The 26,341-nt window shown below is 43.4% G+C and overlaps 1 protein-coding gene across 1 annotated transcript in view; it reads right to left on the reverse strand.

Annotated features, from left to right (window-relative positions):
- ATG2B (autophagy related 2B) overlaps positions 1 to 26,341 on the reverse strand; it is a 1,825,281-nt gene that overhangs the window by 1,505,909 nt on the left and 293,031 nt on the right. The window contains exons 5-6 of the mRNA XM_044074646.1: positions 20,589 to 20,768; positions 19,980 to 20,076 (exon numbers count right to left, since the gene is read on the reverse strand). Of these exons, the coding sequence (XP_043930581.1) occupies positions 19,980 to 20,076; positions 20,589 to 20,768 (277 nt within the window). The remainder of the gene's footprint in view (positions 1 to 19,979; positions 20,077 to 20,588; positions 20,769 to 26,341) is intronic.

Raw genomic sequence — 26,341 nt, forward strand, 5'->3', positions numbered from 1 at the left:
ATGTTCTTCATGTTTCATTATTGCAGTCCTAACTGATGGGATGACTCTCAAAGCTGGTAAGTGGGTAGATGGGAGAATTTTATGGAGAGGAGGGGATGTCCTGCAAAACTGCAGTGATAAACCTAGCTCTACACTTGGAAAAGGTTGGAAAGTGATAGTGTCTGGTGAAGGTATGCAGAGAGGACCAAGCATCTACTTTTAAAACGTCATTACTTGTCATCTATTTAATAAAAGCAGTAGATATAGCAGAAGCCCTAGTGGAGTGTGATCTAACAGAGTCCGGTGGCTTTTTTTCCATAGTGGTTGCGGCAAAGCAAAATTCATTAGAAGATCCATTTAGAAATTGTTTAGATACTGGTCTTCCTTCCAAGTTACAGGCAAAGGCCACAAAAAGATGGTCAGATTTTTTGTTCTGTCATGGTAGTTACACAGCTGTCAATGCACATCCAGTGAGTGGAGGATTCTTTCCTCCTTATTTTGAGAGTTAGGAAAGAAGATAAGTAGGTGTATGATCAGGCACAGAGAGATCTCTGTAACTCCTTTAAGCATAAAGGAGGAGTCTGTCATAAGAGAAACATTTGGGCTGGAATGTAAGGAAAGGTTCTATACATTATAAAGGCTAGAAGCTCTGATACTCTTCCAGCTGAAGTAATGGCTATCCAACAAGCTGTCTTCCAGGTCAAGAACTTGATGTCTGTGGAGGTAGCTGGTTCAAAAAAGGGATTGTGAGATGCTTCAAAATGGAACTGAGATCCCACACAGTAGCACTGTTTTTATCAGGGGTCTAATATGAATAACCCATCTCAGAACTGTTTCATGAGTTGGTGGGAAAAGAGAGGGGATTGAAAAGGCATTTAGTCTGAAATGGCTAAAGCATGAATCTTAAAAGAGGAATGAGAAATTCCTTTGTCAAAAAGTTCTGATAAGTTTGACAGGATCAGGGGAACCTGAGTGAAGTGTGGTATGTTGCATTTGTCTGCACCATATAATAAATCTTTTCCATTTGCCAGAGTAAGACTTTCTTACACTAGGTCTCCTGCTTATTTTAGAATGCACCAAAAAGCAGTCGTGGAAACGGTTAATCTAGTGGTTTTAAAGTCCAAAATCATTTAGAAACAAAAACCAGTAAGTTTTGTTAGAATATACAGAATACATTCAGCCCTACATTAAAATACTATGCCAGTTAATGATGGTTGTGCTGACTAATACTGTGTTTCTCTTTCAAAGTAAGACATATAAGCAGAAGAAAGGTTTGGCAATAAGTACACACTTATGCAAATATCGTTATGTTTGTTTGAGAGAGAAACTTTATTTTTACTGATGTAAACCCATTTAAAGGAAAGGTCCTTTTTTTTTACTGATGGTTCGTGGATTATTTGTTTTTAGTGTGGAATGGCAATGTAGAGCTGTCTGAGTTTTTTTAAATATATTTTGAACACATCCAGCTTTTAGAAGTTTAAGAAAAATATATCAAATAGACACAATGACTTTCTTGATGTTACAATACACAAGGAAGTTAATGGTACATTGGGCCCTACAGTGTATCAGAAACCTGTATGATGTAATTCTTATTTACGTAGAAATAGAATGCACCCGCAATTTATTAATACTATTGTTAAAAACCAGATGATGAGGGTAGCTCGACTGAATACATCTGATAATATGATGGCATACCAAATAAGAAAGGTAGCTAATGAATTTATTAAAAAAAAAAAAAGTATGATACCTATATGGTTGAAAATACTGTTAAAGAAGTTATGAAACAACGTTCTATTGATGCTAGATCTACTTTTTCTGATAAGCCTGGTAATGATAGGATCCAAACTGGCACTAGACAGATGAATACAATAAGATGTATGTTAACATATAACAAAAATACAAATATGGTTAGAGGCATTATAAACAAATACTGGTACATTTTGCAAGATGTGCCAGAGCTGTGAATGACCATCTATAATAGACCACAATTTGGGTATAAGGGAAAAGCTAATTTAAAACAGCTTCTTTGTTATAAAGAACAATCACGTAACTCAAATAAGAAAGGTTCATAGGTTGATACTACGCTATCTGCCCTAGGGCATTTATAAGCCTAGCCAGAGTATGTTTGGCTTATGCCACCCTTTTAGATTAGTTGACTGTGCCTCTGTATAGTAGATCACAGAAGGTAGCCCTTTTAAGGTTTGTTTACTGTACCTCTGTCAAGCAGCGACATAGAAGAGATCCCAGGGGTAAACTTACGATCTCCCATCCATTCGTCAAGATTTCTCTTGAAGAGGTCAGTGAGGGGCTCTGCCTGACATGGATTGGGATTTTATTCCAGAGTGAGGGGAGCCTCTGGGATATGAATCTGTCCCTCCAGCATGTCCTATTTATTTCTGTGCTGAGGTTCAGGTCCCTGGAGTGTGTAGCTCTAAGGGATTTAGATTTCCTGAGGTGAAGCATGTCCATTAATTCTGGGTTGGACATGGCTTTATACGTCAGACATAGATCGCCTCTGAGTAGGTGGTACGCAACTGAGTAGAGCTGGAGTTTCTTTAGCCGGACTGCATAGGGCATGTTTGAGCCTCCTGATCCTCTTGGTGAGATACTTTTGGGGTCTTTCTAGTTGCTGAAGGTGTCGGGTAAGGTACATCCCAAACGGGGCATTGTACTCAACTATGGGCCTGATAAGTGATGAGTAGAGGGGCATAATGACCACTCTTGATCTCAATGTGAACCCTTTCATGATAAGGTGGACTATATAGAAGGTCTTTCTAACCACTTTGGCAATGTGACTGTCAAAGGAGAGATTGCTATCTACTTGGGTCCCCAAGTCCCTAATTACTTCTTCCATACTTAATGGATTACCACCTATGTGGTAATTTGTGGGCACTTTGTTTTTTCCAAAGGGGATAACTATACACTTTTTGGCATTTAGCTATAGGCCATGGCTCTGATCCATCTCTGTGAGACCCTTTTGGAGGATGCTTGTGTCAGTCAGAGAGCCGATTATAGCACCCAGTTTGCAGTCATCTGCGAACTTGGTCAGCCATAGTCCACCCGTGTTAGCCTGTACCTCGAAGAAATATATACCGAACAAGAGAGGTCCCAGGACTGAGCCTTGTGGGACACCACTTGTAACTGGTTTAGAGTCTGACATGGCACCTGCTATTCTGACCATGTGGGTTCTATCCCTGAGCCAGTTTGCAACCCATCTTGTGACATAGGGGTTGATATTTTAGCTGGTGAGCTTATTTATGATGCCCGAGTGGGGTATTGTGTCAACGGCCTTTGCGAGGTCCAGGTAGGCTGTGTGGACTACCTTCCCTTCATCTATGGCTTTGGTACAACAATGTGTGGGAACTGTGCTTTCTATAAATATATTTACACTGATAAGGTATTTGTTCATCCAGTGAGTGGTCAGACTTTTGAACTAAGAGCAACAAGAAACTGCAATACTAAGAACTTGGTCTATCTGGCTGTGTGTGTACGCTGTGATGCCTTCTATGTAGGCAAAACTAACCAAAGGCTAAAAATAGAAGTTATGTTCTTACCATAACGTTCCATGTTAGTTGTCTTCTTCTCGCCTTCTTTCTTGCTGGATGGGTTCGGAGCCGACCTCGGCTCCGACTCGGCCACTCTAAAAGCTCGAGAGTTGGTTCCACCGGCTCCAGGCTGCCCCTATATCCCACAATGCTAGGCGTGAATTACCTCAGATCTCGTTTGTGAGCTAGGCCCAGCTAAAAATACAACCAGGAAAAACTGGAAAATTTCCACCTCTATAAACAAGGGGAAGAGAAAGGGTGACCTAAGCCTGATCTAGGAAATATGCACAGCAGAGCATATACCTATCGCAAAGAGGTGGTAGAAAGAGAGGTCACAATCAAACTCCTCTAGATCTGTCCAGGCCAGGGGAAGGAGGGTGGGGAAGAAAGAAGAAGAAGACAACTAACATGGAACGTTATGGTAAGAACATAACTTCTATATGTTAAGTTGTCTATCTCGCCTTCATTCTTGCTGGATGGGACCGCGTCCCTAGCACCTTGTCCCGGGTGGCCTAACGGAACAGACTCTTGAGAACAGCGGAACCAAAGTTAGCTCTATGTCTAGAAGCTAAATCCAACTTATAATGAGAAATGAATGTGTGAGGAGTAGCCCAAGTAGCCGCTGCACAAATGGTGTCAATAGGCAGTCTGTCTTGGAAGGCTATAGAAGTAGCCAAAGCTCTGGTGGAATGGGCTTTAGGTTTGCTAGGCAGCTTTTGGTGTCTAATTTCATAAACAAGGGAAATCAGAGATGTTAGCCATCTAGATAATGATACCTTTGAAACTGAAAGTCCCTTTTTGCCTTCTGCATAAGAGACAAAAAGCTGGTCAGATTTTCTGAATTGTTTGGTTCTATCCAAATAGTACCTTAACTGACTGTGAACATCTAGCCAATGCAATTTTTGTTCAGACCTATTAGAATATTCTGGAAAAAACACAGGTTGGTCAATGCTTTGATTTAGGTTAGACTTGAGGCTATCTTAGGTAAAAAGGACGGGTTCGCTCAGAAGATACCCTGTCCTTATGGAACAACAAATAAGGAGGTCGACAGCTGAGTGCATGAAGTTCTGAAACTCTTCTGGCTGAAGTAATAGCTACCAGAAAAAGAGTCTTCCATGATAGCAATTTTAAAGAACAGGAAGCTGCAGGTTCGAAAGGGGGGAGAATCAAGGAACTGAGAACTAAATTAAGGTCCCAAGGAGGAGGAGGATTTCTTATAGGAGGTCTGAGTAGAAAAACTCCTTTCAAAAAGGCTTTGCAAAGCTTGTGGGACATTATAGCAGACTCTGAAATGCCCACATGAAAGTTAGATATAGCTGCCAATTGAACTTTGAGAGTAGAAGGAGAAGAACCTGCATGAAAGAGTTCAGCAAGAAAATCAAGAACCATATGGATGGGAGCAGTGAAAGGATCTAAGTCCCTTCCTTGAGCCCAATAGGCAAAACGTTTCCATTTACTCAGATAAATTTTCCGAGTGGAAGATTTTTGGGAAGCTATCAAAATATCTCGAACAGAGTGAGATATTTGAGGAAGCCTAGCTAAGGTTGGAACTGGAGGAACCAAGCAGTGAGGTTCAGAGAGGGGAGGGAGCGATGTAACTGACCCGATTGATGGATCAAAAGATCTGGAACTAGGTCCAGATGCCAAGGTTGCTCCAATAGAAATTGATGTAGAAAGGGGAACCAAACCTGCCGAGGCCAGTAAGGAGCAATGAGGATCAATAAGGCCTTCTGAGCGATAGCTTTCTGTATTCACTTGAGAGATTAGTGGGAAGGGAGGAAATGCATACAGAAGTCCCCGGGGCCAAACTTGGACTAGAGCGTCTCTGCTGGGCTGGTCTGGTAACGGGAATAGTGTGAAATAATCTCTGCACTTGCTGTTTTGGGGAGTAGCAAAAAGGTCGCAGCAAGGCTGACCCCACTTGAGAAAAATTTCTCTCACAACAGAGTCTTTCAGAGACCACTCGTGAGGCATGAGGATAGCTCTGCTCAACTTGTCCGCGATTTGATTGGACTTCCCGGGGATGTGCGTTGCTATCAGAAACCGCTGAGAAGAAATCGCCCATTGCCACAGTCTGAGTGCTTCTCGACATAGGGGATAGGACCTGGTTCCGCCTTGTTTGTTGATATACCACACTACAGACATATTGTCTGTCTGGATTGCTATCGTTCCCAAGGGAAGAGAGTCTTGAAGGGCTTGCAACGCTAAAAGCACTGCTCTCATCTCTAGAACATTTATGTGCAAGTGGCATTCGCCTGGTTGCCATGTGCCCTGGACAGTTCTGCCCTGATAATGCCCCCCCCCCCACCCGATCAGGGAGGCGTCCGTTGTCAGAGTAGCAACCGGAGGGGGAGGAACAAAGGGTCTTCCCAAGAAGAGCTGAGGGAAGACATCCACCACAGAAGATGATTCCTGCATGTTTGCGTAATCATAATGGTGTGGGACATCGGAAGTTGCTGGTATGACCATTGTGTGAAGAGCATCCATTGAAGGATTCTCATGTGGAATCTGGCTAATGGAAGCAGAGGTATGGCAGCCGCCATAATCCCCAATACTTTCAGAACTAACCTGGCTTTGACTCTGTTGCTGCTGAAGAGGAGCGAGACCAGTTTGTGTATGTCTGTTATTCTCTGATCTGTTAGCCTCGCAGACATGTTGACTGTGTCTAGATTTGCGCCTATGAAGGTAATAACACGACAAGGCGACAAAACAGACTTTTCGCAATTTATTGAAATGCCTAAGTTTTGACAAATGCGAAAGGTGTAGTCCCTGGCCATTAGAAGAAGATGCTTGGTGGGAGCTGTGAGGAGCCAGTCGTCTAAGTATGGAAACACCTGGAATCCTTGACGTCTCAGGTGAGAAGCTACCACTGCCATGCATTTGGTAAACACCCGGGGGGCTGTGGTGAGACCAAAGGGCAGGGCTCTGAATTGAAAATGACTGGTTCCCAGCATGAAGCGGAGGAATCTTCTGGAGCGTCTGTTCATTTTTATATGATAGTACACATCCTGAAGGTCTATAGAGCACATCCAGTTTTCCTTTCCCAATAGGGGAAGGATGGACTGTAGCGTGACCATCCGAAATCTTGTTTTCTTGACCGACTTGTTCAAGATACTGAGATCCAAAATTGGTCTCCAGTCCCCTGTTTTCTTTGGAACTAAAAAGAACCTGGAGTAGATTCCAGATCCTTGCTGGTCTGCTGGAACTAGTAGTAAAGAACTGGCTGAATTGCTCTTTTTGTCAGCAGCTTTGAAATTTCCAAAGCTGCAAGATCCCTTTGAGCGGGTGGAACATCTGGAAGGGATTTTTTTGATCGGTTTGGAATGCGAACGAAGGGAATGGAATAGCCTTCGGAAATGATGGACTGTACCCACTTGTCTTGAGTTAGGGATAGCCAGGCTTCTGGGTACAGTGACAATCTTCCCCCGACTGCCTCCGAAGGTGGACAGTTGGGCAACACCTCAGGGATGCTGAAAGGGCTTATCGGAAAAGGTTTCTCGATTGCCCTGGTTCTGCGGGCCCCCTCTGCCTCTAGGGCGACGTCTACCATTATTGTTCCCTCCTCTGCCTCTGGAGGGGAACCGATTCTGTGCGTCAGGCAAATTCCCTTGAGATTGTTTGCGGAACCACATTTTCCCACTTTTCTGGCCTTTGGGGTAAGGTCTAGAAGGAGTAGAAAAACGGACTCCGACGGCAGATAGAGTTTTGCCATCCGTCTCGCACCTAGTCAAGGTTTCTTTCACTTGAGGACCAAAGAGAGATGATCCATCAAACGGGGAGTTAGTGAAAGACGTTTTAAAGGGGTCCGCAAAATTACATAGTCGCATCCAGGCATGCCGGCGTAAGGCAACACCTGTCCCTGCGGCTCTACTCGCTCCATCAGCCGCATATGAAAGGAGGCGCATGGAGGAGTTAGCTATCGAATTAAGGGTAGTCAGCTGGGTGTTCATTTTGTCCTGAAAATCTGCAGCTGTAGTATCCTTCAACATCTCACTCGCTTCCTTGATCAAGTCTCTCTGGAGACGGGTGAAATGGCATAGGTAGCTCAGTGAACGCATTGCAAAGGTCACTGACGAAAACATCCGCTTCCCATACCTGTCCATAGACCTAGATTCTTTGTTAGGGGGATGAACAGGCACTGAAGGATCAGCTAGTTCCTTCTTGGTGGCAGCAGCTACCACCATAGCATCCACAGAAACACCTTTTGTGAGAAATTGTTTGTCAGTTGGTGCTGTTATAAATTTTGAAGGTCTCCTGGGGGTAGGGTCCACTGAATCAGGAGCCGTCCAGGCCTTCTTTGCCACCACCTGCATGAGGGGATCAAAGGGGGGGGGACACCCAGGAGGTGGAAGGGCGAGAGCCAAACGCCTCAAGATACACAGATTCATCCTCCGAAGGGTTAAGGGCTGGCCAATTTCCCTCTGTTTCAGGATCTCTAGAATGTCTGCGAAGGAGACATCTTCAGAAGGGGAACGTGGGGAACCCTCGGAATCCTCTAAATCTGTGTCAGAGGTGACAGACTCAGGTGAGTCTATGTGCTTCCTCTTACACTTTCTCTTCCTAGGGGGCTCCCCTGCCAATTCAGGCGAGGCCTCGAAGAGGATGAGATCCCCACAGGGGATTCTTGAGGAGCTGGCTCTCTGCGGTCTGGGATGAGGGAGTGAGTCGACATAACCAAAGGCACTGAAGAGGGAGGGGCGGACGGAGCCGACTGTGGAGTCGAACAAGGTTCCAACACACTCCGCATGACCTCGAACGCACCCCTGTCTGGCAGAGCCAGAGGTCCCCGCCCGAAGCTGAGAACCTCCCTCGGCACCGACAGAGATGGCTCCGAGGCCGATGTCGGAGCCGAACTCACCAGCGCCGAAGCACCGAGAGGGAGAGGGGGGTCGGACAAGGGTCCGATGCCACTCACCCCCTCGGAGCCGACGAGGGAAGCTCGGCGCCGAGATTCTTCAAAAGAAGAAATCGGAGCCGACGACGGAGCCGAAGACAATTGTATCGGCTCCGACGCTACCACAGTCTCGGTCCCGGGACGCCCTGGCTCCGAACTCAAAGGAGTCGGAGGAGGAATATTTATAGGAATAAGTTGAGGCATCGACTGATGAGTCGGGCTCTGGAGCATTTGGGCCAGTGCCTCGGACTTTAAAAGTCGACTCACTACCCTCTGGAGGTCGTGATCTGAGAGCCTCGATGACCTGGAGGAGTGAGATCTGTGGCTCCGTTCAGACAGCAAAGGAGACGCTGGAGCCGAATGAACGGAGCCAAGGGACGGTGACCTCGATCTCTTTCTAGATGTCGGCTCCGATGGTCTGATCGGAGCCGACCCAGGAATCTCTAATGCCTCGACTCCGGCCGGAGCCGAGGGAACCACAGATACTGTAGTCAAAGACTCATCGGCTCCAGCCAGAGCCGATGAAGCAGCAGGCTTCGAAGCCTTAGGCCTCGACTCTGAAGCTGGAGCCGAGGTCTTGGAAGCCTTCAAGGTTTTCCCGATGTAGCAGAAAGGGAACCTTCAGGCTTAAGCAAACCCCTTAATATGAGTTTGTTTCTTCTCTCCTGCAGGACTCTAGGGCTGAAGCCATGGCATACAGCACAAGAGTCCTGCAGGTGTAAAGGTCCCAGGCAGTACACACAAGAAGTGTGACCGTCTGTCAGAGACATTTTCTGACAGCACGAGTCACACTTCTTGAAGCCTGAGACCTTTGAATCCTTGGACATATTCAAGGAACTGAAGTGTAACCACACACAGTAACACACACACACAGATTACACTGTTAGAAATCAAAGTAGAATTATTTAAAACAAAACTTCTGAAAGGTAAGTTAAGTTAAATATTCCTAACCAAAAAACACATACACACCCTAGGGAGGGAAGGAAGGGCCTGAAGGCCTAAGGAAAGAACTTATAAGTTCTTGAGAAAAAGGGGCTGGAAAAAAAAGGTAGAAGGGATAATATCCACTACACTAAGGGTAATAAAGGGAATAAACTAAGCTAGCGTAAGTTTAAAGTTATTAAACTAATCTAATTTTAACTAACCTGGAGCCGGTAGAAAAACACCTCGATCGCTGTAGCGGCAAACGAGATCTGAGGTAATTCACGCCTAGCATTGTGGGATATAGGGGCAGCCTCGAGCCGGTGGAACCAACTCTCGAGCTTTTAGAGTGGCCGAGTCGGAGCCGAGGTCGGCTCCGAACCCATACAGCAAGAATGAAGGCAAGATAGACAACTTAACATCAATGTATTAGCAACCTTATATCAGAAATTAAAAGACAGGTACTGACTAATACCCTGTATAAACAAAGTCGATAGTGGTACTAAACATAACTTCAAATTCTGTATTTTACAAATAGTCCATGAAAACTTGCGTGGTTGTAATATTGTATACAACACTGAGCTAGATGAGCTTTACTGGATACTACGTCTGCGAGCATATATGAATCCAGGCCTGAATGGACGTGTCTTGTGTCTCTTTAAAGCCGCTTCTTAATGACAAGCATATAAAAGTATGATGTGCTTTACAGAAAAATGTTAATAATTTTGATGCACCTTTTCTTCACATTTTTACATCTACATTTTAAGGTTATTTATTGTAAAAACTGTGTTTTAAACAATTTTAAACTAATTTGACATACTTGTGTTGATTCTGAAATGCATCATGTGACTATGCTAGGAAGTATATAAGAAGTGATGGTTAGTGCTGATTTTAGATATGCCTGAGGAAGCCACTTTGTGGTGAAAGTTTTAGAACTTGCGACTCATCGAATAAAGGACATTTTGGTACTGTAAGAGCTTGGTGTGTTTACTTAGTAGTTTTTGTTTCTGTATTTATTTTCAGAATGCCCAGGACCTGCTTGTCAAGGGATATTCCCATCTAGGGAGTCATAATATCATGCAAGCTGTCGCTTTGAAAGTGTTCAGGTTGGAGTGTACAATGGTGGCTTTGTTCTGCATCAATAGGTCCACTCGGGGCAGCAGCCATGGTTCCTTCTTGCCGAGACAGAGCATTAGGGGATACTCATGCTGCCTTGACATTCTATGCCTTTAGAATGACCTTTGTCCACCCTAGGGAATAAGGGTATTGGAGAAAAAGCATACAGGAATAGATCTTTCCAAGTGAAGAAGGCATTCATCCTCCACGCTGATTTGGTTTTTGTCCTTAAGCAATACTTTTCTGAGAGTTTTGCTTTGTGGCAAAAATGTTTATCTCTGGCACATCCCATTCTCTGGATAGGCTGAGGAAAAATTCCAGATGCAAATGCCACTTCTGAGGGAGTGACAGATTCCTGATTAGGTGATCTGCCAGTTCATTTCTTTCTTCTGCTATGTACAGAGCCAAAAGGTACAGACTTAGGGAGTCTGCAGTTTCCCAAAGATCCATGGCTAAGTGACAAGGAGGGTAATAGTGAGCCCCCCCCCACTTGTTTATTTAACACATAACCGCATTTTTGTCTGTCTTTACTAGGAGTATGCTTGGTTTCCACTGGTCTATGAATGCAATCAGGCCTTTTTTCGACTGCCAACAGTTCATCTAGGTTGATGTGTTTGCTTTTAAACTGGGTGTCTCACCTGCCCTGTGACTGTAAGTTGTTGTACTGTGCCCCCCAGGATATGCCCTAGGCATCTGTGGTCAATATTTGGTTGGTTCTGAGGAATTATCCTGAAGGTGAAGCCCAAATTGTGGCAGCAGGCTCAGGCCCACCAGGCAAACTCTTCCTTGAGACAAGGGAGAAGCTTCACCCTGAAGTTGAGGGAATGGGAGTGCTGGCAGCACACATTTCACAGGTACCACTGTAACCTCCTTCATGTAGAGTCGTCTGGCAAGGGGGATCATGAGGATGCAAGAGGCCATGTAAACCAAGACTGAGGAACTCCCTGGCAGTGAGTTAACTCCTATGAAGTTGTTTTAAGAAATGTTGTTAGAAAGGTTACTTTCTCTGAAGGAAGGAAAGCTTTTTGAAGACAGGAGTCCAACAAAGCCCCCAGAAACATGATCCTGTTTGTGGGGATGTTTTTAGACTTTTGGATACTGATGCTGAACTCCAGGTTGGCTAAGGTTTCTTGGGTGTATAACAAATCCTATTTTGAGTTTTTCTAGATTCTTTGCCTGAATGAGGCAATCATCAATTAGGGATAACTCTGAATTCCCTTTGACCTGCGGAAGGCTATCACTGGAGCCAGGCATGTTGTGAACACCCTGGGTGAAGTAGACACAGTAGTACCTGCTACAGAGTTCTTAAAATGGTGCCTGTGGGAAACCAGAACTCTGTAAAATCTGTCTGGCTTCCAAGAAGCAGGTGGGACAGAGTCTGGCTGCAAGGAAGAGTCCAACAAGACAGAGTCCACTACCTGTAAGACTGGAGGAACTGCAAGAGGTTTATCCTCAAGAAGTTTTAGGAATTCTCTCTTTTTTGACTGAGGGCAATCATGAGTATCTTCCTATATGACGTTTTCTTTAGGGTGTTCAGGGTCTCACCAAAAGATATGTCCTGGGGGGGGGGGTGAAGCTGAGGCTAGCTTCTCATCAGAGTCTGAATCCCCCATAGGAGGTAATAGACAAACCTTCCTCAATGGTGGACTCCTCACTGTCTGTCATTCTCTGAATAAGAATAATCTAAAGACTACTAGGGGGAGATGTGCCTTTTCCTTTTGCCAGGAGAAGATTCAGGGGCAGAACCAGGGAGGCCAAGGCATCTAGATCCGACTACAGTAATCAAATCCTTAGCCAGCCTAATCATGTCCTGTTGATATGCCTGAGTTTGGGAGTGGCAGCCTAGTGAGCCTCTGTTGGGGCAAGCTAGATGCAGCTTTTTTATGTGAGGCCTTAGGCTTGGGCTTAAGGGTGACATCAGCATTAGGGTCAGCACACAGATGGGCGGCTGCGTCTTGAGAACGGTGAACCAAGGACATCTCCCAAGGATGGGGGACTCTGGTCTCACATTTGACAGATGGAAAACAGTCAGAAGCCAGAACCTGAAAAGTGGCTCCAGACCCAACCAATGAGCCTTCAGTTTGTGCAAAAGTAGAGGGACTGAGTGGCATATCAGACTCCAAAGGGTCTTTACAGAGGCCTGTGCCACAACCTCAGTCATCAGAGGGGACTGCATAAGCATCTTGTCTTCTTAAACAATAACAAGACTGACTGGACTGCCGTATGGTGAACGACTGTCGCCCGGTACCCTATGTTTTGCAGGCTTCTTCTTACTCCTTGGGAGATCAACCAATGCGGTACTGAGCTTTGGACATCTACATTTGTTGGTGTGAAGCAACTGGCAGACTGACTTGAACTCTGCTTCAGGCTCCAATGGTAAGAAAGGACTGAAGTTATGGCACCGGCTGGCTCCCTTTATACCAGGATGTCTTGACATTAGTCAGGGCATCCACAAACAACTGGATGGGGAGGAAATTCTCTGGTAATCTGGCTGACCATGGCTTCCATAGCAGGAAATCCCATCAGTTAAAACTGCAACAGTGAAACACAAAGAACAACACAAGTTTTTTTGGACAGACTGGTCCAAAATTGTCTGGAGGTCCTTTGTTTTCTTCACAACCAAAATGAACTTTGAATCAAAGCCTAACCTGATTTGTTCTGATGGGACCTCTTAGACTGTCCTTTTTCAAGAAGGGAGTTAATCTCATTGAGGGACACATTTGCCTGATTGGGTTAAACAGCAAACAATGTCCCAGTTGTTCATGGTGGGATCAAGAAAAAGGAATGTAGCATCCTCTGAATATTATCCTTCTTATCCATCTGTCCTGTGTGATAGCTTGCTATGTGAAAGGATAGAGGAAGAGACATCCCCCAACTGCTTTTAGAGTGGAGCAGTTGGGCAGAATTGCAGGGTTATTGTTGTTTGTGATCCAGAAAGGGTCCATGGTTATGCAGATCCCCTCTGCCTCTGGGCTGGTGTCCATTAAAACAGCCTCCTCTGCTGCAGACATCTGTATCAAAAGGTGATTCAAACTGTTGATTCTTGGACCTTCTAAACCAGAGAGAATGGGGCCCCTTTTGCTTCCTTGAATATGATCTTTGTGGAGCCTAGAACTTGACTCTGATGGCAGGGTATTAATGTCGTGCTCACACTACTGCGTTCTTTCTTTAACTAAAGGGCATTAAGTAAAGGACAACTTGAAGTTGTTCACAATGTCGCAAAGGCATAGCCATGTCTGACATCTCATCGCAATGTCCTACTTGTCTGCCCTAGCAGTTTCATCTGCCACACTGTGCATGACTGGGGAGCTTTGCCAACATCAGTCCGTTTGGAAGCTATGACCATTCAGCAAGGCATACTCCAGAGAACTGTAGAGCATACACCTGCTTCCCCAATCTATCCATTACCCTAGACTCTTAGTTAGGTGGGTGAATGGAAGCAGAGTCTTTTGAAAGTTATCATTCTGTAGTTGCTGCCACAATGATGTAGTTGACAGTAGGGGATTTGGACCAGTACAGCTTATCCTTTGGCAGGTGAAGAATTTTGTCGGGTTTCCCAGAGATTGCTTTGCAATCGTCCAGTTTCTGCCATGACCTCCTGACAGTGAGGTCAGTAAGCCTGTCAACTCAAGTATCACCCAGGCTATGGATGATATCAAACTGTAAGCCTCAAAAAAAGACCGTCTTGTCCGGGGGGGGGGGGGGGGGGGGCGTGTTGATAGGCTAAGCTCCCTTCTGCAGCATTAACACTGGGAAGCACAAGGGTGCTTCCTTTTGCACACTTTCTGCTTTGGAACGTCAGGTGATGAGACATCCGAGGACCTATTCTGCTGATAGGGATGGGGGAATGAGACTTGTAGCTCAACTCAGACCCAATGACACCTAATGAGAAGAAAGCAAAACAGGGAGGGAGCCTTGGGGTGGAACCGCACCTGGCGGGGCCTATGATAAGGTCCAGCTGGAGAACCAAACATCCTTCCCAACATCTGGAAGGCCGATCTATTCTCATATGGATCCAAAGAAGCTAATGGGGTCATGAGATCTAGCCCTATCCCTTCTGAGAGATGGACCTTATCTTGAGAGTAGACTTAGAAATCTTGAAGTTGGATGGCCCCAACGCAGGGATTAGAACAGAATAGTCAAAGGCCAAAGAGAACAGCAATAACAATGGACCAGAGGATACATCCGAAGCCTACTTTGAGATCACACTGATGCCTCAAATCCGAGACAGTTTCTGCTTTGAAACTAGAAAAGAGAAAGTCAGATCTGTAAACGTCAAAGCCAAAATTGAAGTGGTTTTAGCAACTAGGACAAAGCTCCCCAGAAAAGTACTATATCCGAAAGCACCAGAGCCGAGGGATGAACCAGTGACGGAAGCAGAATAGGTGCAAACTGGGTAGATCCAACCACCTTAGAAGCCAAAGGGGGCAGAATAACTCCATCTCTATCAGTATCCTGAGGAACCTATGCATCAAATGGTCCAAATCTGCTTCAGAAGTATTACTGTGGAACCTGAAAGATTTGTTTGACAGACCTCAGTAGGGCCTAATAATAGGATGCTGGTCAGTCCTTTCCACAGCTGGTTCTGTAAAAGGGAAGTTCTGAATAAAGACAGGATTGGATACAGAGGGAAGGTGTAAGTCAGTGTATAAGTCAAACATTCTTCTAATTTTGACTTCTTCTGAGTCATAGATAAGGCCGTTGGAGCCAATGGTCTCCTCTTTGGATCTAAATCCTTAACTTTTGGAGTTTTACCTGAACATTTTTTGATTTCTGAAATCTCTGGATTGGGTGGAAGTAACCACCTCAGGATCAACTTATTCCTACAGTCATCCAGAGCCCTGGGGAAGAACCTTTGAAAAAGTTTGCAAGTTACTTCCAAATGAAGACCACCTAAAGCAGACCACGTATTTATTGTAAAGATCGTGAGGTAGAATCTTGTGCCCACACATCGAACATTTTTTAAAGCTCACTTGTTTATCCATGTTCAACAAGTTAGCAAAAAACAAGTATTTTAAACTCTGTAACTATCAAATACAAGTCCCTTCAAAGAAGGAAAGAACAATAACAATTTTCTTCAGTTCTGAAGTATCTAACTAGATCAAACTCTGAATGTACAACTGATGTTCACATATTAAAATGAACAGTCTAACAGCCACACCTGCAATTGATATATATATATATATATCTATGGTTTACTATCATATTTTTGAATGGAACTCCTTTGATTGCACTTTTGTCGAACACGGAAAATCAAAAACGGTAATGTCGAACTTCAAAAGCCAAGCTAGGAATGGGTTTTAACATGGGTCGAGATAGGTGTTCATTGCTATTGCCAAACTACAAACCTCTCCCCTATCTCGACCCATGTTAAAACCCATTCCTAGGTTGGCTTTTGGAGTTCATTACCATTTTCAATTTTCCGTGTTCGACAAAAGTGCAGTTGACAGAGTTCCATTCGAAAATATGATAGTAAACCATAGATATATATATATATATATATATATATATATATATATATATATATATATGTGTATATACACACACACACACACACATACATACATATATATATATATATATATATACACACACACACACACACACACACACATATATATACACACACACACACACACACACACATATATATACATACACACACACACACACACACACATTCTGTAGCTATATCTAAAACTATACACCTAACAAAGCTATGCTACACTTCACAACATGGAAAAAGGGAACCTACAATGGTGGGATGGGAAGAAAAGCTGCCACGGGAAAAAAAAGGGCTACATGAATAATAAAGGTAGCAGATTTAACACCAATGATGTATGAAACAACACTACATGTGGTAAAGGCATTAAGTACTTGAAAACTTTGACTAAAGTTTGTCTAACATATGACACACAGAAGTGGAGCTCTTACATGGACAGATCTGCATCCATTCATGAAAGTGACCAACGAGATCTGGGATAATTAGGGGGAAAGATGCACTATGGGAGGGAAAATTCTTAAGGAGTCGAGACTGGAGCAATGAAGTTGCCAGTCGGATAAGACGAGCAGCACTGAGGACCTATCAGACTGAATGAACAGGCTCTGCACATGCACAAACTTAGTGAACATGCGCACTGAAGACCATGTCTTTTCCATCAGTGGATACAGCATATGGAATATCTGGTCGACTACATGGACAGAGATAATTAGGAAATTACCTGAATTACAATGGAATAAACAATCCAAGTTCTTTTTATATAAACATCTTCATTAAATCACAACTAAAGCAGTAAGGCAGGTTTCACATATGTTAATATAAAAGAAAGCAAACCATGTTAACATTTTTCATGTGTTTTACAAGCTTCCTTTTTATCAGTCATCGCTCATTCCAACATTACATAAACTGTTCAGTTCCTTTCATCCCATGAAACCTCATGCCTCCTCCATTGTTCTGCATGTACTGCTCCTGCAGATTCCATTTACTTCTATGCAATTTGCTCTTTCCCTTTTCTAAGGAACCCACCTCCAATTCTTTTACGTCATGTACAATATTCAGTACTAGGATTATATTTTGATTTCTATATTTTTAGCAATTTCTTTTTTTTGGCCTCCAGTAGCATTAAACTTTGCAAGGCCTTACTATGTCTAGACAACTCAGAAACTGCATCCCAACTCAAAAGAATTTGCTCCTCCAGCATTTCTGACATTACTGGATACCAAAGCAGGAAGTGTCTGAAAACGGATATGTATCCAGATAGACCAGCCCGGTTAACAAATGTAAAATAAATAAATAAATAAAATACTTGCTATGTACCTATTGTCCACTGTGTGGCAGTAGAACACCACATATTTCTACCACCCTTTCAAAGCAAGGACAACACTAAATGGAGCCCTTGATCCTTCTCCACCCCCTCTGCAGCAAGCAGTAGTGTTAACAAGGACTTGTGGAACTGTACAACTTCCAGATTACTGGCACCAACGAAGTAACAACAAAAGTCTAGTCTCTACACAAAACTCCTCTACTGCTAGCTCTCAACAACATAACTACCCTTTTTATTTACTCTTCATTCATTCATTCCTTCATTCATTTTCTGATTGCCTGCTTAGTCCATTTCAAGACTGCAGGTGAGCCAAAACATATCCTAGTAAATGATGTTTACAGATCCCTGACAGGGGTAGCCTAAAGGTGTTAACATATGTCTCTACTTCTCCCTTACTAGGCCAATAACTGAATACAATCCTTGAGTTCCATTATCTGTATAAAACACCTCTGGGCTTTACCTCTCATCTCTGTCCATACACAAACTCCTTAGGAGTAACCTCTGCCTGGCCTGCAATTCCAAAAATGACCTGCCCAGGCATCTTCCTTCATATTCACAAAAATGACACTACTATGATCACCAGTACTAAAGACCTTAACCTTTAACTCAACATAAGCTTTCTTTTCATGATTACTATAAATTTGATGTTATTCGATCTTCCACTAACTGACATCTACTCTAACACGGTTTAGACCATGTTAAAAATTGGTAGATGGATAATGACCTCAAATTAAATGTTAAAAAATGTTCATTTTATTAAACAAAACATTTCCCCATACCATACAGGGGAGACACTCCCAACAGACACTGGTCAGGCATCCAGGTACTCTTGTTGCTTACTCATCTTTTGACCATCATGGCTCTGCAGTAGTTCAGAAACCCTTCTGCCTGGCTCACCTAATTTTCAAAGTCATCGTCTCTATATACAAATAAAGTTTTAATTCCCATTTACTGGTATCTCATCAAATCCATTACTGAACATAATGCCCTTTGTGGCATCTATTTATTTAAATATATCACTCAGTTTGAGAGACCTCACAGCATACCTCTCAACCAGTTAGCACAAGAAATTTAGATGAAGGAAAATATAAGGCCCAAAAACAGAGGCAGATTTTAAATATTGCTCTTATAAACTTACAGAGTTAGAATAATAGATTTGGTACTGGTATGCATTTTCTGAAGAACATGAAGTCTGAAACTCAGATGTCTACATTATTGATTTTAATTCTCAATGACTTTCCAGAAAATTGCATATCTTGTGAAGAACAGACCAAAAATATACGATGAAATATGTGCATTCTCTGAAAATGTGGAAAATTGAGAGCCATGCCCAAGAGATTCCCATAACAATTGCCTCAAAAATTTTCATCATGATAAGACTATCAGTCCACCCCCCCGTACTTGTTCTTTTCTCGGTATCTGCCTTAACAGCCATGAAGGATCTGACCCTCTTTGACCCCCCTATTAATTCACAGAGCAAGTGGGTCCTCAAATACCCACTTAAAGGAACTAAATCTTCATCAACATAAAACTAAGGCATTCTGGAGTGAGATTCTTATCCTAATGCATTTGCCACATCTGAAACAGTAGCACTTTTGCCAGCTTCAAGGTAAACCTAGATAATTGGATGGTTAGCCTCACACTTCTCACCCCAGTCTACTTTGTGTTACCTTCTTTGAGGCAGGATGGCACTTCTGAATATGGGTTATTGGTTAGGGACTTGTAATGGTCTACACTCCAGACTGGTTTGCCTAGAACTTACCTACGAGAACACACACACACACACACACACACACACACACACACACACACACACACACACACACACACACACAAGCTTACACTTTCACTCATATATAGCATGCATATCTTCAGGCAATTTGGAGTATCATCAACTCACCAGTGATGCACCTTTGGGATGTGGAAGGAAACTCAAATACCCAGCAAAAACTCACATGGACACAAGGAGGATCAGCCAGCTCACCAAAGAAGATATTGCAGTTACAAACTGAACAGGAGAGCAAAGTGCTTTGAGACACCATCACAAGCAACTACGTCACTGCTCTCCCATAAATGTTCTTCTCTTCCTATGGTATTCATCCAAGATAAGAAACTAGCTGTAGCAGACATACTAAATATAGTACACTGGAAGCTTTGAAGTGAATGGCTAGTAATTTAAACAGCATTATATCATCCTGTACACAGTCATTTTCTTTACTGGCACACCTGAGCACCATAATTTTATTTGTGAATTTGAAACTGGGACTTCTGTTGTCCATCAACCAGGCAAAATGTTGCCTCCTTAACATTTCACTTGGTTTACACAGTACATGAGTTACCATACCCAGCAAGACACACAGCATCCAGAAACACTTTAAGGACGGATATCCTACCTCTGTAAGATTATAAAGGCGTAAATGTACTTTTCAAAAACGCATCTACAAAATAAAAGCATGACTGGACAGCAGGCTACTGTCAACGTTCCACTACAAAAACAGTCCCTCAAGAAAAGTTAAAGTGGGGTAAAAGATACTGAGTTTAGACTTATGTTTTGAATCTGATTATGATCACAGGTACTGTTAAGTCTGAAAACTAAGATGAGTATATAATGTCTAGAAATCAAAGTAAAAAGTTGTCAGGTGCAAACTACACTAATTACATTAAACTGAATAAATGCTAATAATTTATCTTGTGACTTACCTGGTCCTGTAATGGTTCCAATCATGTCCAACAGTAAATGCACTTGTCGTGGAGACAGAAAAATATGTACAGAGTCCATATGCCCATCTACATCCAACTGCAACAAATACACAGATGCAATACTGGTTACAGTATGTACAAATTATTTCACTGCATACAGCTTTTAGTCATTTCCTCAGATGAGAAGTAAACTTGTTAGCAGAATTTTTATACAGATCCAGTTAAAATCCTACTGTTCCATTACTTATGACAAATTATCCTACAGAGTAAAATATTAAAAGTAATAAAAATCACTTGTCAGCACATGGCATCCTGAGAAGCAATGTAATAAAAAACATTATGGATCATTTTTCTAAACAGTCTAGCTCACAAAGCAGGAAGAGCTACATGTTTGGATACTGTTCTCCAAGCTAAAATAACTTCAAAACTGACCACTACAGCTGATTGTTCCTTTGAACAAAATATGCTGACGCTAACATTTTCATGAATTCAACTTTGTTGTCCTTTTAGCAACAGTTACTTTTACAAGTAAACAACTTAAAATGAAGAAACAAACTGAAGGGCACTGCACATTTATTAGTGAACCCACATAATGAACTTATGAAATACCTTAGCTCCAGGAATGGTTTCATTTTGTTTCAGTGTCAAACTAACTTCCATTGTACCCACAAGCAGGCCAATCTGCACAGGCTCAAAAGGAACAGCTTCAGGCATAATGCGTGTCAACTGTGGATGGGGTTCATATACAATTTTGGGGTTCCAGCTAGGAGACAACTTTGGTTCAGTTTCCTAATAAACAGAAACATAGTCATACATAAGCATTTAATACTTTTAATTCTGAACCATGCCACATTTTCACATTCACATATTAATCTATAAGATTGCATTACTAATGAATTTCAGCCCAAACACTTCAGAACTGAAATGTATATTTAAATACTTGTAATACAAATATAGTAACACTAATGTAATAAAATCATAGCAGCTTGAAAACTAATTTTAAACAGCGTAATGCCCTAAATTTAAATCCAGTCATGGACTTGATCTGAACCATCCCTCATGAAAAGATAGTACCTTCAGGATCTGTAGTTATAAAGAATAGCTGTGTAAGAACTTACCATAACTTTAGATTTCGTTCTCTTCCATGTTGCAGTATTCATCACAGTAGGGAGGTTGCTGCCTGCAGCACTGCCATCTGGCCAGTACACCAAAGCCTTTGCTCCTAGAGGGTATGTGTGACATCCCTTGTGAGGGCCATAAACCAACGTAGGGTATAAAAGTGACATCCGCACGTACCCTCTTCAGAATGAACTGCTGCATACAGTAGTACTCCTGTGGGTTAAGACAGGATCCTAATAGGAGACCCATAGACTTACACGTAGACTAGACCTTGGGTAGTAGGTAGGCTTTGTTTAGTGGGGAGACTGGGGGAGAGAATATCTATGTCTCCACAGGTAGGGCATGGTATGTTAGTTAGGTAAGGTAGAGGGGCAGGTGGGTGGGACTGAATACTGCAACATGGAAGAGAAGGACATCTAAAGTTATGGTAAGTTCTTACAGAACTATTCTGTGTCCTTCTGTTCTCATGTTGCAGTACTCATTACAGTAGGGACAGTACCAGAGACAAAGTAAAGTAACAAACTGCCAGAGCCACGGATGTCAAAACCAATGTTTTAACACATGTGTTTGGGATTGATTTCTGCGTTCACTTGTGGATTTTAACATTAAAACGTTGGTTTTGACATCCGTGGCTCTGGCAGTTTGGTACTTTACTTTGTTTCTTGGTTTAGTGTACCAAATTTCCTTTTGGATTGACAGTACCAGAGAGCTTTAGGTATGAGCCTGGGTGGAGGATTGGGTTCCCTGGTTAATGAGACCTTGGTGAATTGACCTGGCAAACCCCGCTCTTGCTCTGGAGGCTAGGTCCAGTTTGTAATGTTTGGTAAAGGTGTGAACCAAAGTCCAAGTGGCAGCTTATAAAATGGAAGCGTAGTCGATCCCTTTGAAAAAGGCAGCTGCCCTGGAAGAGTGAGGTTTGACATGACTGTGCAAGGATTTTCCATGAAAGGAATAGCACATCCCAATGGATTTTGAGATCCATGAATAAATGGTCTGCTTGGAGACTGCCTTCCCTAGAGCTCTCAGATGGAAGGCGATGAAAAGTTGGTCCAACTTTCTGATAGGTCTGGTTTTGTCTAATAATAGTAATACCTCAGTTGCCTGTGGACATCCAAGGAATGGAGAGTCCTCTCTGAGGAATTTTGTGGATGAGGATAGAAAACCAGTAGGTTAATCGTCTGGTTTAATGAGAATTCATTAACCACCTTAGGCATGAAGGAGGGGTTGGTCCTTAGGGCAACTCTGTCCTTTTGGAAAATAAGATAAGGAGAGGAAGCCATAGGGGCTTGTATCTCTGATACTATCCTGGCGGAGGTGAGGGCCACTAGTAGAACTGTTTTCAGGGTGCATAGTTTCAGGGATACTGAATGAGCTGGTTCAAAAGGCGGCAATGTAAGTTTTTCTAGTACGAAATTCAGGTCCCAAGGAGGGGGTACAGACTTTCTGGGGGGGGTCTGATATGAAGTACCCCTTTCAGAAAAATCTTGACTTCCAATCTGGAAACCAGAGGAGGTGATATGGGCAGACAAGCAGAGATGGCAGATAAATGGACTTTGACTGAAGAGAAGGTTAGTCCTAAGTGAAGTAGCTCACACGAATAGGAAAGGACCATAGATATAGAAGTAGTCAGAGGGTCCTGGTTTTTCCGTGGACACCATTCGGAGAATCTGTTCCATTTAGATACATAATTTCTCCTGGTACTAGGTTTACTGGCCTCCTGCAGAACACCGAGTACATCCTTTCAGTATAGGTGTCTGTAGGGGATTAGAACCCTATCACCCATAAGGTCAGTTTCAGATTGTTACCTGGGGGTGTAGAAGGGATCCCCTGTCCTGTGTGAGCAGGTCTATTCGGTGGGGTAACCTGTGATGATTCTTCTTGGCTACTAGGTGGAGAAGGGGAAACCAATGCTGTCTTGGCCAAAAAGGGGGTCACCAACAGCATTTTGGGTTTGTCCCTCTGTATTTTCAGGAGGACTTTCTGAATCAGAGTGAAGGGAGGGAAGGTACAGAGGTACATTCCCTCCCAAGAAAAGGAAAAGACGTCCACCTTCTAAGCTTGTGGGTGCGGGTCCCTTGGGCAGAATCTGGGCATCTGCCTATTCTGGGGGAATATGGGCATCTGTCTACTCTGGGGGAGGCAAAGAGATCTGCTTGTGGAATACCCCACCTGTGGATAAGGTCCAGTAATACCTTTCTGTGAAGCATCCATTCGTGAGAGGGAGCTGAAGTTCTGCTGAGAGTGTCTACCATAACATTCTCTGTTAAGGAGATATACACTGCTACCTAGTGAATCTGGAGTGATGATGCTAGGTTACATTGTCTGTTGAGGGAATATACACTGCTACCAGGTGGATCTGGAGTGATGATACTGGTTTACATTCTGTGTTGAGGGAATAATACACTGCTACCAGGTGGATCTGGAGTGATGATGATGGGTTACATTCTCTGTTGAGGGAATAATACACTGCGACCAGGTGGATCTGGAGTGATGACACTGGTTTACATTCTGTGTTGAGGGAATAATACACTGCTACCAGGTGGATCTGGAGTGATGATGATGGGTTACATTCTCAGTTGAGGGAATATACACGGATACCAGGTGTATCTGGAGTGATGATGCTGGGTTATATTCTCTGTTGAGGGAATATACACTGCTACCAGGTGGATCTGGAGTGATGATGATGGGTTACATTCTCTGTTGAGGGAATATACACTGATACCAGGTGTATCTGGGGTGATGATGCTGGCTTATATACTCTGTTGAGGGAATATACACTGCTACCAGGTGGATCTGGAGTGATGATGATGGGTTACATTCTCTGCTGAGGGAATATACACTGATACCAGGTGTATCTGAAGTGATGATGCTGGGTTATATTCTCTGTTGAGGGAATATACACTGCTACCAGGTGGATCTGGAGTGATGATGCTGGGTTACCTTCTCTGCTGAGGGAATATACACTGCCACCAGGTGAATTTGGAGTGATGATGCTGGGTTACATTCTCTGTTGAGGGAATATACACTGCTACCAGGTGTATCTGAAGTGATGATGCTGGGTTATATTCTCTGCTGAGGGAATATACACTGCTACCAGGTGTATCTGGAGTGATGATGCTGGGTTACATTCTCTGTTGAGGGAATATATACTGCCACCAGATGGATCTGGAGTGATGATGCTGTGTTACAGTCTCTGTTGAGGGAATATACACTGCTGCCAGGTGTATCTGAAGTGATGATGCTGGGTTATATTCTCTGCTGAGGGAATATACACTGCTACCAGGTGTATCTGGAGTGATGATGCTGGGTTACAATCTCTGTTGAGGGAATATACACTGCCACCAGGTGGATCTGGAGTGATGATGCTGTGTTACATTCTCTGTTGAGGGAATATACACTGCCACCAGGTGGATCTGGAGTGATGATGCTATCTAGATGGTCAGGTTGCACAGAGGGTAGGACTTTGTTCCCCCCCGCTTGTTTATGTACTACAGGACAGTCATTTTGCCTGTGATCACTTTCCGGGTTCCTGGCTGAAGAGCTGATTTGAATGTTAGTAGGGCTACCTGTACTGCTCTCATTTCTTTGATGTTGATATGGTCCTTTTGTCCTAGGTTGGACCATCTGCCTTGTACAGAGAATTGATTCTGGTTTATTAGTAGCACTGCACCTGACCCAAAGTCTGATGCATCTGTGCAGACCTGCTGTAGAGGGGCTGGAACCTGTAGGGGGGGGGGTCCTTGGTTGAGGTGAAGTGCTGATACCCACCACTGCAGTTCCCTCTTCAGACATTGAAGTAGGGGGAGGGGTGAGTCCAGGGGCTAGGAGTGCTAGCTCCGTAAGTTGTTTAGGAGACACTGGATTTTTCACATGTGGAGTCTTGTCAGACACAACACGGGTATAAAGGATGCCATGTGGCTAACATTCTTAGGAATTCCCAAACTGGCACGGAGTGGGTGAGGAGATTTTTGAAGTATAGACAAAGGTCTAGGATTCTTTGGCCTGGAATGAAGCTTTCATTCTGTCTGTTCTGATTCTGCATCCCAGGAAAACCAGGTCTTGAGAAGGGGTCAGGTGAGTCTTTTCGTGGTTTATGGTAAACCCTAATTGAGTTAGGGGGAAATTACGTATTGTAGGTGGAGTAGAAGGACTTGGTGGTCTTGATGAAGAATGAACAGGTCATCTAGATATGGGTATCTCTGTATACCCTGAGTCCTGCAGTGAGTAATGAAGGGTGCTAGACACTTTGTGAATACTCGGGGAGTAGGGGAGACTTCTGTCTGGCAAATGGCTTGATAGTAGCCAACACATGGTTCAGAAAGAGAGACAGTCATAAGATCACATACAACAGTAGCCAACATGCAACTCAGGTAGACTTCCTCGTAGTAAGGGAAAGGCACTGGGGTAGAATCCATGATTGCAAAGTCATCCCCAGTGAAACAGTCGGTTCACAGCATAAACCAGTAGTTGTCACAATCAGCTGCAAGCAGTGGTCAGAGAAGGCTCTAAGGTCAACAGAGACCAGTCTGAAGACCTGGAAGTTGACTGGAGAGAAAGTACAGCAGTTCAAGGAATTACTCAGGGCTCTAGCACCCCAAGAAGAGGAGGAAATAGGTGGAGTTGAAGAAGAGTGGCAGCGCCTAAAAACAGCATGTGTTAGGACTACAGAAAATATATGTAGCCGAGCCAGGTATGGAAATAAGGTACATAAGGAAAGCTGGTGGTGGAATGCAGAAGTGCAGGAAGTAATCAAAAGAAAGAAGGAGTGCAGGAAGAAGTGGGAGATTGAAAAGACTGACCAAGCTAGGAAGGACTACTGGTTGGCTAACAAAGAAACTAAAAAAGAAGTTGCAATAGCAAAGAATAGGGCATCAGAGGCACTCTATCAGCTTCTGGAAAGTGACTCAGTAAGGGGCACAAAGAAACTATACCAGGTTGCAAGGCAAAGACAGAAAGATAAAGAAGATAGTCAGACACCCTTCATAAGGGATTCCAGCAACAACCTGCTTACCAGCCCACAGGACATCAAAAGCAGATGGAAGGAGCATTTCCAGCAGCTTCTGAATGAAGAAAACCCCACAGAAGTGGTACTGCCCCAGAAACAGCCTACAATGAGAGTAGAAGAGGAGCCCAGCTTAGAAGAAGTAAGAGCAGCACTAAGGAAAATGAAGTCAGGGAAAGCAGCAGGCTCAGATGAGGTCACAGCAGATATGATAAAGATGCTGGGTGAGCCAGGGGAGAAA

The sequence above is a fragment of the Protopterus annectens genome, chromosome 6.part0, assembly GCF_019279795.1.
Source record: "Protopterus annectens isolate FY-2018-M chromosome 6.part0, PAN1.0, whole genome shotgun sequence".
Classification (NCBI taxonomy): domain Eukaryota; kingdom Metazoa; phylum Chordata; order Ceratodontiformes; family Protopteridae; genus Protopterus; species Protopterus annectens.